General features: G+C 41.4%; 1 protein-coding gene across 3 annotated transcripts in view; it reads left to right on the forward strand.

The window, feature by feature from the left end:
• The window catches only part of ano10a (anoctamin 10a), a 49,527-nt gene that overhangs the window by 17,761 nt on the left and 17,322 nt on the right, over nt 1–14,444 (forward strand). For all 3 annotated transcript variants that reach the window (XM_034697367.1, XM_034697365.1, XM_034697366.1), the window contains 5 exons: nt 4,558–4,613; nt 4,728–4,802; nt 6,554–6,742; nt 6,828–7,019; nt 7,598–7,726. In XM_034697367.1, the coding sequence (XP_034553258.1) occupies nt 4,558–4,613; nt 4,728–4,802; nt 6,554–6,742; nt 6,828–7,019; nt 7,598–7,726 (641 nt within the window). The remainder of the gene's footprint in view (nt 1–4,557; nt 4,614–4,727; nt 4,803–6,553; nt 6,743–6,827; nt 7,020–7,597; nt 7,727–14,444) is intronic.

Below are 14,444 nucleotides of genomic sequence, written 5' to 3' on the forward strand. Positions count from 1 at the left end.
AGAGCCTATAAAATAGAAATTATTAAAAAGTTATAAGCAATTAAAACTAAAGAAGTAAAAATAAGCATATCTTACAACATATATGCACAACATATATACTAGGGGTGAGTATTGGTAAGAACCTCATGATACGATACGCATCACGATACTTGGGTCACGATACGATAGTATCACGATATATCATGATATGATATTTTGCGATATTCTACACAGTTAACTAAGAAAAAAATAGAGATGGTGTATATGTAAATGACACAATATTACTCAAAATGGAAAGGACAAATTAAATCAAAACTATTTGATTGAAAACAACTTTTACACTTTATTGTTTTTGAAATACTGAAGTTGTGTTTTAGTTCCAACTTGGCTAAAATAAGAATTTTTAATTTAGCAAAAAATCGATATTAAGAGTTGAAATATCGATATTATAGCAAAGGCCAAAGTATTGCGATATATTGCTGTATCGATATTTTTTCACACCTCTAATATATACACAACGTATATACACAACTAAATAAGTAAATTTACAAATATTTCCAAAACCAATGACGGGTTGAAAAATGTGCACAGACTTGTAGCCTAGGTATAAACAATGTACAGAACAGAACTGGGAAGATGGGAAGAAAGACGTATTGCACACGTAAGAAGAGAAGGATGAACTGAGATGAAGTATTATTGCACGTTTAAAATATATTATATATATTATAATATATTGTACTTACTATTAATCCAATTTGTATTATTTTATTCGTATTTATATCTTATTTTATTCCTTCTTTCTATTGATATTTTGACTTTTCATAATGTGTATGAGAGCATTCTGCAACAACTGAATCCCCCCCCCCCCCCCCCCCCAAGGATAAATAAAGTATTTCTGATTTCTGATGTTTGTGCTGTGGCGGCCATTTTTTTTATTAAAAGTGCTAACTTTTCATAAACAAAATGGCCGCCAGTGAATAGTTTGAAAGTAAACAAATGACAAGTGAGTCACAAAGCCAGGAACTCTTGAGCAAGATCAAAGGCAGAATGTAGTAGAATTGGACTATGATGTCATAACTGACCAAGCTGTAAACCATGTATACCAGACACAGTCAGTGATCGCAGCACCCAGCACACAGACTATTTACACAGTCAGTGATCAGCAGCAGCACGCAGCACGCAGACTATTTTAACTTCAAACTTGTCAACATCCGAGACACTAACTCTACCCAGATTAGTAATGGACAACAAGGTGAAGGTTAACACTATGTCGAATACAAGCAACAACAGCGGCATCCAGCGCCCCACTCAGCCAGGAGCTAAGATGCCTTATCAAAGGGGGGAGAAAGGCCACCCGGTTCACTACCACCGGACCTTTTACCAAAAGGGTGAAGGAGGCCACCAGCATCCCCACAACCATCCTGCCCACAACCCAGGATATCAGAGACCCCCTCCAAGATGGGAGGTGGAGGCAGGTCTCAAAAAACGCATTGAGGAACTGGACTTGCTTCTGATAAAGGAGAGAGAGATGAAGAAGAAAGCAGTGCCACCTAAACCCAGCGTCAGGGACACATCAGTGGATGAGGTTCACAGCGAGTGTGACAGGCAGATCAAGAGGATGAGTGAAGAACTAAAACACCTTAATCCTTCCTACTGCGTACCACAGGATATGTTTTATTACTCGCTGAAGACCAAAGAGGAGCTCTTAGGTGTAATTTCTGCACAAAACAGAAAGCTCGCACAACTCCCGGCTGGCACAGAGCCTGATAATACCCCGAGAGTTGAGAAAGAAGCACCAAAAGAGAAAGAAGCACCAAAAGAGAAAGAAGCACCAAATGAGGAGATGGAGGTCCTGCTGAATGAGGCAGTAAGCAGAAACCTCACCACCACTCTGCAGATGGAGGCTTTAGAGAAGGAGCTGAGGGCTCAGGAGAAGGAAAAGAAGGCGATGAAGACGGAGATGGTAGAGATGAAGAAGAAGCTGAGGCTCTATATGTGGGATCCAACCGAAGAACCAATCAACGTGGAGGAGGACGAGGAGGTCCCTGATGAGAATGGTACTTCAGACCTGGCTGGAGTTACTTCTGAAGAGGTTGGACAATGGACAAAAATTCCATATAAATCCACCATTAAGGCAACGAAAAAAGCTGCCAAGATGCACGAACTCCAAAATATCATTGCATCTCTTAACAAGCAGCTGCGAGCTGAAAGGTTCAGGACCCACACCCTCCAACAAGAACTGTATAATTTTAGGTGTATGCCTAAAGAGGAAGCCAGCCAAGACCCAAACCAGGTTGAGACATTGAAAGCAGAGAAAGTTTCCCTGGAAGAGAAGGTGAAGGCCCTGCAGGAAGAAGTCTGGACTATTGCATCAGAAGAAACAGATAATACAGACAAGATTCAAAAGCTTCAAGCTAGTGTTGAACATAAAAACAATCAGCTGCAGGCTGAAAGGCTGAGGGCTGACACCCTCCAAAAAGAAAATGAGACATTTAGATGTAACATTCAAGAGGTAGCCAGCCAAGACCCAAGCCAGGTTGAGACACTGAAGGCAGAGAAACTTTCCCTGGAAGAGAAGGTGAAGGCCCTGCAGGAAGAGGTGTTGAGTAAAGCATCAGAGGAAACAGATAATACAGACGAGATTCAAAAGCTTCAAGCTAGTGTTGAACGTAAAAACAACCAGCTGCAGGCTGAAAGGCTCAGGGCTGACACCCTCCAAAAAGAAAAGGAAACATTAAGGTGTAAGCTTGAAGAGGTAGCCAGCCAAGACCCGAAGCAGGTTGAGACACTGAAGGCAGAGAAACTTTCCCTGGAGGAGAAGGTGAAGGCCCTGCAGGAAGAGGTGTTAAGTAAAGCATCAGAGGAAACAATTCTTCCAAACAATATTCAACAGCTTCAAGATAGTGTTGAACTTAAAGACAACCAGCTGCAGATTGAAAAGGGATTAAATGAGACCCTCCACAAAGAACTGGAGAAATTTTGGTGTACGCTTGAAGAGGTAGCCAACCAAGACCTAGAGCAGGTTGAGGAGCTGGAGGAGCAGAAACTTTCCCTGGAGTTGAAGGTGAAGGCCCTGCAGGAAGAGGTCTTCAGTAGAGCATCAGGGGAGTCTGAAAATAACAGCAAGACTGAAGAGCTCCGAGATATCCTTTCAAAACAAAACAACAGGCTGCACGCTGAGATGTTGAGGGCTGACAGCCTCCAGACACAAAAGGAGGAGGTCATGAATCAGCTTGAGGAAATGTCCATCAAAGACCGGAAGCTGATTGAAAGGTTTAAGAGAGAACAAGACTCCCTGAAGCAGGAGCTCATGGACCAGCAAAGTGAGACCTTCAGCATAGAGAAGACAAACAGAGAGCAGATGGAGCACTTGAAGAACCAGCTCACAGAAAAGACCAGAAGCTGCCTCAAGCTGGCCTCCAAACTAGAAGATCAGGAGCAAGTCAGCCAGGTGCTAAAGCAAGAGGTGGAGGGTCTCCATGAGGAAATAAAGGCGCTGATGTGTGAGGAGAAGGCAGAGCCCTCCCTGACATTAGATACAATCCAGGTCAACGCCGAAGGAGACGCTCCAGCCATGGTCGAGGAGACATCTGAAAACATCCAGACAACCCCGGAGATGGTCAAGGAAACACCCGAGATCGTAGAGTCAAGACCCGAGATGGAGAAAGTCTCTTTGTGGAGGAGGTTTAAGAAGTTTATGACTCCTCACAGTCGCCGCCAATACAAGGAGCAGAGACAGAAGAACCAGGAGTGAGACCCCAGCCCTACCATCGCCCCAAAATATTTGATTAAATTCAAATAGCCCTAAAACAAATCAATAAAAAAAAAATAAACAAATTAAGAATTATATTCTTGGAATACAAATGATTTCTTTATACATGGATTTCTGCATTTTTTTATTCTGTAATCTGAAATTTTGAGCACCTTACTCTTAATTCCTTGCATTCTAGTGAATATTTATGGGACCATTTGTGCTGGAAACTAAATTATGTAAAAAATAAAACACCAAATTACTGATACATATATACAAAAATATATATATTCAAATCCTTGAAAGAAGCTTACAATCTAGTACAATTTGATCTGTTATTTTCTTGAGGTCTTTTCAAACTGAGTAGTTCAATTTAAATCAGAGGTTAAAAAATAACTGATTAAACACTTAAATCAATAAACACTTTCTGGGGTGTTAAAGGTGACATATTATGCTCTTTTTCATCAAAATATATTGGTCTAAGAGGTCCACAAAACATGTCTTTAATGTTGATTGCTCAAAAAAATACTTTGAAATCAGATTTTGGTATGCCTGTAAGTTTGGTTCTACCTGTTCGGCTGAAACGTCCCTCCAGCTCAAGCTACTCCCAAACTGTCGAGTGGTTTGATAAGGGAAACCTGCAAACACCTGGACTGCAGGAAAAAAAACATTCATTCTCTGAATGTCATCCAAAGTCTTTCCATTGTTAGTGTTTTCATGTTAATTTAATCCAGTCAGATACTCCTTTCTCTGATTATGAGAATCCACATGAATGCATCTTTGACGTTGAGATCTCTGCAGCTCATTTGTCTCCTCTGTGTCTTCAGAGAATCACAGACTGGAGTCTTCATATCAGAACCACCTGGTCCTCAAAGTATTAGTCGTGAGTATGAGTCATGTTCATGTTTCTTGCCTTTTTCATCCTTCAGTGATCACACTGAAGCTTCTCGTACCGAAGCCTGGTTTACCATCGTTTTCTCAATATTTTCTCCTATAGTTCAACTTCTTCAACTGTTTCGCCTCACTGTTCTACATCGCCTTCGTCATGCAGGACATGGTGCTGCTCAGACAGGTAGGCTTGCTCTCATAGCACCAATTCACCTTCCCCGATTTAAGAAGAAGGTTATTTGAAGTGTCCGATACAATTACAGAAAGCATCGTTACATACTTAGACCTTTTCGTAAAAGGCCCTGTGAGGAGTTTTTAGTGACTTAGACTTTTGGACTTTTACAAGCTGTGTTCAGGTCGGATTTTCTGCAACAAAAGGACGATTTGATATTCGTCCCTTCCCCTAAAGTATCTCTGTTTCGAGCTCTGCTGTTAAAGTTTGACAGAAGTAAGATAAGATAAGATACTCCTTTATTCGTCCAACAACAGGGCAATTCATGGAGTTACAGCAGCAAACAAAAAGGTGTACAGTACAAGAATTTCAACAAGAATATATGAATATATATAAATGTTCATCAAAGACAACAGATAAGCCATGGTTCTCCTGTCAGCCACCACCTCCACAGGGTCCAGGACTGAGCTGGCCTCTTCACCAGCTGGTTCAGTCTTGCTCTCTTGTATCCTGTCCGCCCACAGCAGGTGAAATCCTTCCAATGTGGCGTTCGTGCCCTGTGTTAGCTCTGTTAGCATGATGCTACTTTGCCAGTATTCCCTCTGGTCCTGGGTTAGCTCGTCCACCTTATCGTAGATAGATCTTACATTCCCCATAACGGTGGGTGGAAGGACAGGTCGATGTCGTCTTTTTTAGCTTGCACCTCAGTACCAGCACGTCGTCCTTGCCTCCTTCTTCTCAGCTCGCAGGGAACATGGGCCCTAGCATCATTTAGCATCAACATGCTACGGGCAGCTAACAGCTGATCTCGTATATAAACAATGTTACCATGGAAACACGCAGGATCTCCGAACACAGACAGGAACAAAAATAGCAAAAACACCACTGCAAACGTAGCCAGTTTGGTGTTGATGGCCAACAAATGAGTCATTAAAGGTCATGACAGGCTCCAAATACAAAGATAAGTAAACCGATATAAAAAAAGGTTAAAAAAAGAACAACGAAGAGAGAGCTGCTGCAACAAGCAGCCACTCAGGCGGCGCTAAGCAACAATAGGATCAATATTATCAAGCAGGAGGAGTTTCTGTTGAAGTTTCAGACGGAGAAACTCTACAACCAGGGCTTTGCTAGCTTAAAGAGCTACATGTCTATGAACAGGATTTAATGTTTATGCTAGCATGTGAATGTTTCACTTCTCTTTGAGGATTAAAGAGCTATACTGTGGGCTTATTTACATTATTCAGACATTTATTGGGACATAGCTCACATCATGATACCGGTAACGTTTAACTGGTACGTCTGCTCACCTTAAATGAGTTGTATTTGTTACGATACAGTTCATAATCTGATGTAGCTACAAATCAACACATTACCTCATCACTTTGCATCCTGATAAAAGTTGTCTTGAACAAAGAAAAGTAGGATTAAAAAGAAGATCTGTGCAGAACAAATGAATGCTTAAAGAGCAACATCTTTACCACAGTAGGTGACGGTACTTCTGGGAAATGTAGTCCTTATACCAGAAAACACGGCAGGTTTCATCCAAATGGGGCGACAGAATCAACACAAGAAAACTCCTCACTGTGCCTTTAATTTAATATATTTTATTGAAGATCAGTGGTTACATTTCTCTCTTCAAAGCCCTTCTGAAGCCGAAGTTAAATCAATAGCCAACAGCATCAGGTTGAATAAAAATAAATCTTTATAAAAAGATCTCCTTCTTTGGTCGTCTCCCTCTCACTCTCTTCTTGTCTTGCGTCCAGAGTCTGGCCACTCTGTTGATCACCAGTCAGATCCTGAACCAGTTCATGGAGGCCTTCCTGCCGTACTGGCTCCAGAGGAGACGCAACAAGAAGATGATGCGCAAAGTCCAGAAGAGAAAAACTCTGGAGGACAAAGAGCTTCCTGTGGTGGATCAAGTCCGACTGGAGGCTGACATGAGCACGTACCTGGTGAGTTCATGGTCGGACCTGGACCTCAGATAAAAGCATCATGTGTGTGTGTGTAAATCCACGTCTCTCTGTTTCTTTCTCTCAGGGCACATTTGACGACTACCTGGAGCTGTTCCTGCTGTTCGGTTACGTCAGCCTGTTCTCCTGCGTCTACCCTCTGGCTGCCGTCCTCGTGGTGTTGAACAACATCACTGAGGTTTACTCGGATGCTTTCAAGATGTGTCGTGTGTTCAAACGACCCTTCTCTGAGCCGGCAGCAAACATAGGAGTCTGGCAGGTGAGACACACAAAAAGATGCTGTGTCATTTTTCAGTTTGTACTTTATTCAGCCCTTTCCTAGCCTCCTTTCCTAACCCTGTGAGAAGAGGTTAGGAGGAGACGTGAGGACAGAGGAGTTGAGGGGTCTGAGTGTCCCTCTGAGCGATACCTGTCAGAATAAAATAAAGAGAGTGGTGCAAAAGGATACAGTTAATTATTATTTTTTTAATATCCTTAATTATCCTTATTTTTTCACTTATTTAATTATAATATTTTATCTGAACTTATTTCAATTTATTTTATTTTTGTTTTATTTTAACTTATCTTATTTTAACTTATTTCAATTTACATTATTTAATTTAATTTGAACTTATTTTAAGTTATACTATTATATTTTATTTTAAGGTATTTTAATTTATTTAATTTTAACTTATTTTAAATTATTGTAATTTATATTATTTCATTTTAATTTATTTTATTTTAAGGTATTTTAATTTATTTTATTTATTATAAACAGATTGCATTATCTGTGAAATCATTGACTGTTTTCTGTATGTGTGTGTGTGTGTGTGTGTGTCTATCTGTGTGTGTGTCCAGCTCGCCTTTGAGGCCATGAGTGTGATAGCCGTTGTGACCAACTGTGCGCTGATCGGCATGTCTCCACAAGTCAAGACCTACTTCCAGGGTTCAGAGGAGCAGCTTATTTTCTGGACAGTGGCCATTGAGGTGAGTCACATGACAGAGGGCTGTAGTGTGGTGCTCACTGTGCTCAGTTATCCTTCTGCTGTGATTGATTTTATATGGATTGATATTAATATATTGGTCTGGGAGTCCGGACAACCAGCCTGTAAGGAGCAGTTTTTCTATGAGCGCACAAGAGAGTATGATTCCTGATGCTGGGTATTATTTTTTAACACTTCTTTTGAGGTTTTAAGTAATCCTGTTTGTGTTCAAGCCTTAGAGAGATTTCCTCCTCCTACTCTTTATAATACACATGCTTTTATTTTGAAAGAATGCAAAAAAAGAAATTCTGTTAAATCATAAAGTTTCAGGAGTAAATGAAAACAGCAACAGTAAAAAATAGAGTATGACAGATCCTCTGTTTAAAGCTCTCATATGACACAAACAGGACATTACATAACTGGCTAACTCGAGAAAGATGTAGTGCTGCACATTTTTTATGCATGGTGCTGATGATGGGAATATGAGTCGGGTACAGTCTTACTTTATTATGCCAGGGCTTCTAGTTGACCTGAGAATGAGTTGTTATCATACAGCAACCTACAAAAACCCAATGTGAAGTGTAAAAAATTACAGTACCTCAAGGGTCCACTAGGGGCTGGCTCCAAAGCGGAGGAATTCCCATTAACACTCATATTAAAATGCAGATTCTTACTGCAAAATTAAACATCTTAACAGCATATTTATTTATTTATTCGTACAAGCTGTATGGGGTAAATTTGTTTTTCTAGTTCACCTCTTTTAAAGAAGTTACAGCAGAGAGGTGTGCATTCATTTGCATAAAAAGGGGGTGTGGCTTAGTTGACTGACAGGCAGCATGATGTAGCTGTTTGCCTGGTCAGCTCCACTTCTTTTTCAGCTTCCAGGTTCGTGAGAAATCAGGTTGAGTCAGCATTTAAAACCCTTCCTCTTCAACTAATGGGTGATGTCACTGAAACAAAGTCCCTTTATTATAAAGTCTGCAGTGTTTACATCAAATTCAGAAGCTTCTGTATAAATAGTTTGTCCAAAGCCACACTCCAGTTGTTGATTGTCTGATGAGGATTTTCCCTCACTAGATGGAGCTAGAGTCCAAACCAGATCCACAGAGATCTGTGACTAATGGAGAGAGACAGAGAGGCTGGGGAGGAGAGAGATGGAGAGAATGGATGAAAGACTATAGGGGGTAGAGAAAGAGAGAGAGAGATTCAATGTGCAGAAGTAGTTTTTTGCGGCGTGTGTATTCCTGTCAGCTCATGATTGTTTGAGCTTCTGTGTTTGTGTTAAATCCAACAATTTCCCTCCAGATTATTCTCCTCCTGAGTCCTCTATTAACATTAGCATCATCCTGCCCCCCTTTGCTCTGTGTTCTACTCAGACGGCATGAATACAGACAAAAACACAGCGTGCAAACACACACATACACACCATGCCTCCAGAGAAAAAGCTGAAAATAACAGCACAAACAGAGAAACGGAGTAGCTGCTCAGAACACAGGGGTGATGCGGCGTGCAGAGGCTTCTTTAGGACATTCATAGAGCAAACATTTGCATGTTAGTGTTGCTTTAACAAGCTCCTGAGGGATGATTGCTCTAACCATCTAGTTATTGTCTCAGACTGTAAAACACTCCATAAAGCTGTACTGTACCTCGCTGTGCGGTGGGTCTCTGCTGATGCTGAAGCAGAATCTGGGTCATATTGATCGTCTGCATGGCTGATTGAACGCGTGGTCTGCTCACACAGAGCTGAATGATAAACTCCTGTTCTGTTTGTGGGAAAGAATCCAGTGTGTGTGATTTCTCTTCTTCAGCAGCCAGCGGGATAAACTGATCAAACCTTCCTTCAGTGAGAGATATGATCCTCTCTCTCTCTATAAGACCCGAATACTCTCCCTTGAACCCACATCTGCATTTCTTCATCATTATTCTGTTGTTATTGTCGGTTTCAGAGATATAAATCCTCATTTCCCGGTAATTATCAACAACCAAGTGACTTCAGCTGGTCCTCATCTTCTCACTGCCTCCCTGGAGGCCTCTTTAAAGAAAGTCGACACACTCCCCTGTGGCAGCCGCCGGCTTGATGACAGTGTTCTTGTGTTTTATCGATAGCGGTTCACAGCTTGTTACTTCACTGGAGGGTCTTTTTCACTCTCAGCTCGAGCCCTGCCCTACGATGAGGACTCCAGTGTTTCCCACAGAGTGAGTCTGTACCTGCAGTGGTGGCGACGAGCGGCGGGATGGTCGACCCATTTTGTAACATATTATGTGTTTAAAGCTCCTCTAAGGAGTTTTTGCTAGTTTTGAAACACATTGAAATCAATAATGATGTCTGTATATGACTTTAAAAAGCAACCAATACCTCAAACAAGAGGAGCGACTCTTTCTATATCGTTATTTTCAACGTCTGAAACCACATGCGTTGGGTAGGTGTCGGAAAACTGCAACATTTTTCCACAAGTTCCATATCAGCTATCCTTCATAAGTGATGCACTTGACTGTCAAATGAGATTAGGAAACACTGATTACAAATCTCCCTCTGCACTCTGCAGTTTGCACTTTGTCCACAGGGGGCGCCAAAGTTGATAAAAAAAAGTGAAGTACCTCCAAGGGGAGCGGTTCCCTTGGATCTTTGGAAAACTTAAAAAGTTATACATTAGATTAAGAAAATTTGAAGGTAAAAAAAAGGTCCTATTTTTACACATGAGGTCTTGAATTTTAATCATAGACTGTATAATAAATGAACGTAGTCTCCGTGACGTCACTCATTTGTTTCTTAAGTAGCGTTTTGAAGCCTATTGCTGGTGAATGCCATATTGGAAATGCTGACTCAACCTAACTTCTGTCGAGCTAGTGTGAGGTAAAGAGGCGGGCCTTTAGCCTCTTTGCTTACAGCTACAGGGTTCCCGCCTGTCGGTCAACTCAGCTGTGCCTCTAATTATGCAAAATTCGTAATCTTAATATTTTAAAATATAACAAGTTCTAAAAAAAATAATACCCCTATAGAGAAATGAGCTCTTCAGACCTAAACAGTTTTTTGTAACAAGCTGTAATCATGTTTATTTCTGCTTTAGAGATTTTTGAATGGGTGTGTATGTGGTTTCCTGTGTTTCTGCAGACATCCTCTAGTGGACACTTGGTGAACTGCAGTTTTTAACACTTCCGCACTACTTCATTTCTCACAGCCAGAGGTTGCCGCTTAATTTGACATTGTCAAACCTACACCGTCTGGATAGCACCATATGAATGTTTAATATTCTTTTTGGTGGATTTGTGTGTTTATATGACAGCTATGGCTTTTATAGCAGCTTATTAGAAGAAGACAAGAGAAGAGGCAAACATTATGAAGCAACTTGCAAGATATGCAGGACAGCTTTTAAACATGGGATATGTTTTCATCACGTATGCACACCTGGGTCATTTATTGTTTGTTCTGATGTGCAAATATAGTATTTTTCTCTGTTTGGGTCCTTACATATGATTTTAAAAAGTGTGCAGTGAACCTGTTTCAAGCCTGTTTGCTGTAGAAAAGTATCATCCATTAATATCTCAGTAATATCGCTACCTTGAACAACATATGACTGCTGCTAGCTTCAAGACACTCACGTAGACACAGCAACAAATACCAATCTAGAGGTATCACAGAGGTAAACTCTCAGCTTGGTTTGTATTAAAGGTGACATATTATGCTCTTTTTCATCAAAATATATTGGTCTAAGAGGTCCCCAAATCATGTCTTTGAAGTTTATGCTCAAAAAAACACTTTGAAATCAGATTTTGGTATGCCTGTAAACCCCTCTTTTTCAGCCCTGCTCAGAACAGACTGTTTTCTGTGTCTGTGCCTTGAGAATGAGCTCTCTGACCACGCCCCCTCAGGAAGTGGATGTGGCCTCGGCTGTCCAGCATGGTTGATCTAATGTTTACATGTTGGCTGAATATACACGGCTGCTCACAGACCCGCGTTTCTTCAACCCTCTGAATCTGATCCAGAATCTGATCCTGACGGAGAGGTGCCTGCAGCAGGACCTTTCTGATTGGTCACAACACCAGGAAGTTGCGTTTTCGCGATCGCAACTATCAACGCGAATTCAACCAATCAGCGCGATTTTTTTGCGGCCTTGCAATTTTATACAATCACCGCAACTTTCTCGCAACTTTGACCAATTACCTTAATCTCAGCCCCTGCACGTCATTGGTTTTGTCATCAATTTCACTTCCTTGGAACATAAACGTAAGTCCTCACTTGATCGTCACTTTTGAACAGCAAAACACACACAGAGAATGGATGAAAAGAGGGGACAGCAGGCGGGACAAGTGACGATGACAACATTGTTATTTATAGATTGAGGGGCTCAGTGTTCGCTTGGTCACCTACCTGCAGCAGGTGTGCTTTATGAACCAGCTCTCCCTCCTCCATGCATCTGTCTCATCGACATTGATGATTTTTACCCCCGGTGTGCGTTAGTGACAAAGACACAACCGGGGGATTATTATTTGAGGTTTGACGTTGTTGCCGCCATCACCGTAAAAAGCTCCATGTCTACAGTTTGATTTAATCCAGTTTGGTGATACATCAGACACATTTAGTAAGTTTTGATCAACTCATAGTCATCAAAGATTCATTTCAGAGTGCCGTGAACTGCCTGTCAAGTGTCTCTGTCGCTGCGAGGTGCATTCAGGGACTGTCGTAAATGTGCAATACAGCCCTTTCATGGCATTTTTCTGTGAATCCACAGAATCAAAATACAGTCACAGTGGCCACATCAAGAATGTGGGGGAAAAGAACAAAAAAAAAAAATCGCAACTTTCACCGCAATTTTTTCAAAAAGCTGTCGCAAAATCAGGCTTTTTGGGCTGCAACAATCATAAAAAAATCCCGGGAAATCCTGGAGGGACTGGTCTTGGTACACAGCAATGAACATGTAGCTATGTGGCTATGCTAACTAGCGCCAGCACTTTTCCATGAAAAACACTGAAAACTGAAACGGCTCGTTTCAGCACACATTTATAGAAAGGTGGAGAAATCAGAACAGGGGCAGAATGGATTTTTTTCATTTTCGGGGGGTTTATAGACATGCCAGGGACACATATTTCAGGTAGAGAACCATTAAAAGGTCGATTTTGCATGATATGTCACCTTTAATTTGTTACAGATCCAGAGCACTTAACTAACTTGTTATCTGAACATACTGAAGCTAAAACATCGTTTTCAGATCTCTTATAAACCTATCTGGAGTCTCTGTCTTAGCAGATATCTTCTCTCGTAGTTGTTGGGTCTGTAAATGCAGATAAAAGGTCATATAAAGGCAACATAAGAGACTAAAGAGACGTGTCATTCCTCTGTCATTAGCATGTCCTGTAATCTGTCTTTGCTCTGGGTTTTAGGACTCAGTATTACCTTCAAGAGGCCGGTTTTCACTAGATTTACCGAGCCTGTTTATGATCGCAGGGGGTAATTTTTTTTTTTCTCATTCTGACTTTTAGTGCCGTCCTCAGGACAAACTTTATGTTTGTAACCTCAGTGCCAGTAAGGCTGCTGAATTAACTGAATCATCAATATTCCTCCCAACACGTGGCCCGTATTGTTTGGTTTTTGTCTCATGTTTCTGGGAGCTGTGAGCAGAGCTGCAGGCTTTTAGTCTTGTTGATTAAAACCTCAGCTGAGTGGATGGTAGGAGTCCTGCTCTGTGGTGCTAACAGGGCGCATGCCACCTCTCATCCATCCCTGCCTCCTTCAGACTGTCTCCTGGGCAGAGAGGAAGTGAACATGACTTTTTATAGTCTGCACACTGGCCCTGGGGCTGATTTTTCTCTCTGTGACTTATACTCTGCCCCTTTCACCTGAATAAGTAGTGGAGGTAAGGTGGAGCACTGGTGAGCACGGAGAAATGAGGGCAGCTCACAGCGTGTGTTCGGATATTACTCTCTCTTTTCTGTGTGGCTTTGTGGGTCTGTGATCCATCCTGCCATGGCATCCTGGACCTTTCTATGTGCTCTGCTCATAGACTGTTTATGGACGACATGGCAGCTCCCCAGAAGTCAGGCCAAATCATTTAAAGCTCCCTCTCTGGCTGGCTGCAGGAGAGGTCATAAAGGCCTCCATGCTAACAGAGGGGACATCAATCAGATGTAAATATTAAAGTACAAGTTGTTCTTAAACATATTTCCTTTCATTAAAGTGAATTATTTTCATGCTAACCTTATGAAGTTTGGTTATAATTATTTATTTGATGCTCTTAGATGAATGTAGTGACATAACTGACAGCTCTGTTGACAGATGCAGCTCCTGCAGTGCTGTGTGCACCAGATTAGGAGACATAATAACACAGGATTCATCCATAAAAAAGCAAATTAGAGCATTTAGCTCTAATAAAGCAATGCCTTTAGGTAGCCAACTCAAGCTGCATTGATTTCACGCTTGCCATGCGTCCTTCTCACGATCACCAGACAGATGCATCCTCCAAGTTTGGTGGTTTATTGAAGCTGCAAGTCTCCCAGCCTCTCCCTCTGCTCTGTCATTGCTAACCCAGACCTGCATTAGTTGTGTGCTCATACTTTCAGCTCCACCACTTCATCAGCTTCTCCCTGCAGGCTTCAGCTAAGAGGTTCAAGATATTGTAGTATCACTCCTTTAATGTCTGCATATAAAATACATCTGCAAAGATAAGGTTTTTGCCCCGACAAACTCACACAATGTTGTGTTGTTGCAGAAAACCAACATGAGATAT

The sequence above is a fragment of the Notolabrus celidotus genome, chromosome 12 (genome assembly GCF_009762535.1).
Source record: "Notolabrus celidotus isolate fNotCel1 chromosome 12, fNotCel1.pri, whole genome shotgun sequence".
In the NCBI taxonomy this organism is placed as follows: Eukaryota; Metazoa; Chordata; class Actinopteri; order Labriformes; family Labridae; genus Notolabrus; species Notolabrus celidotus.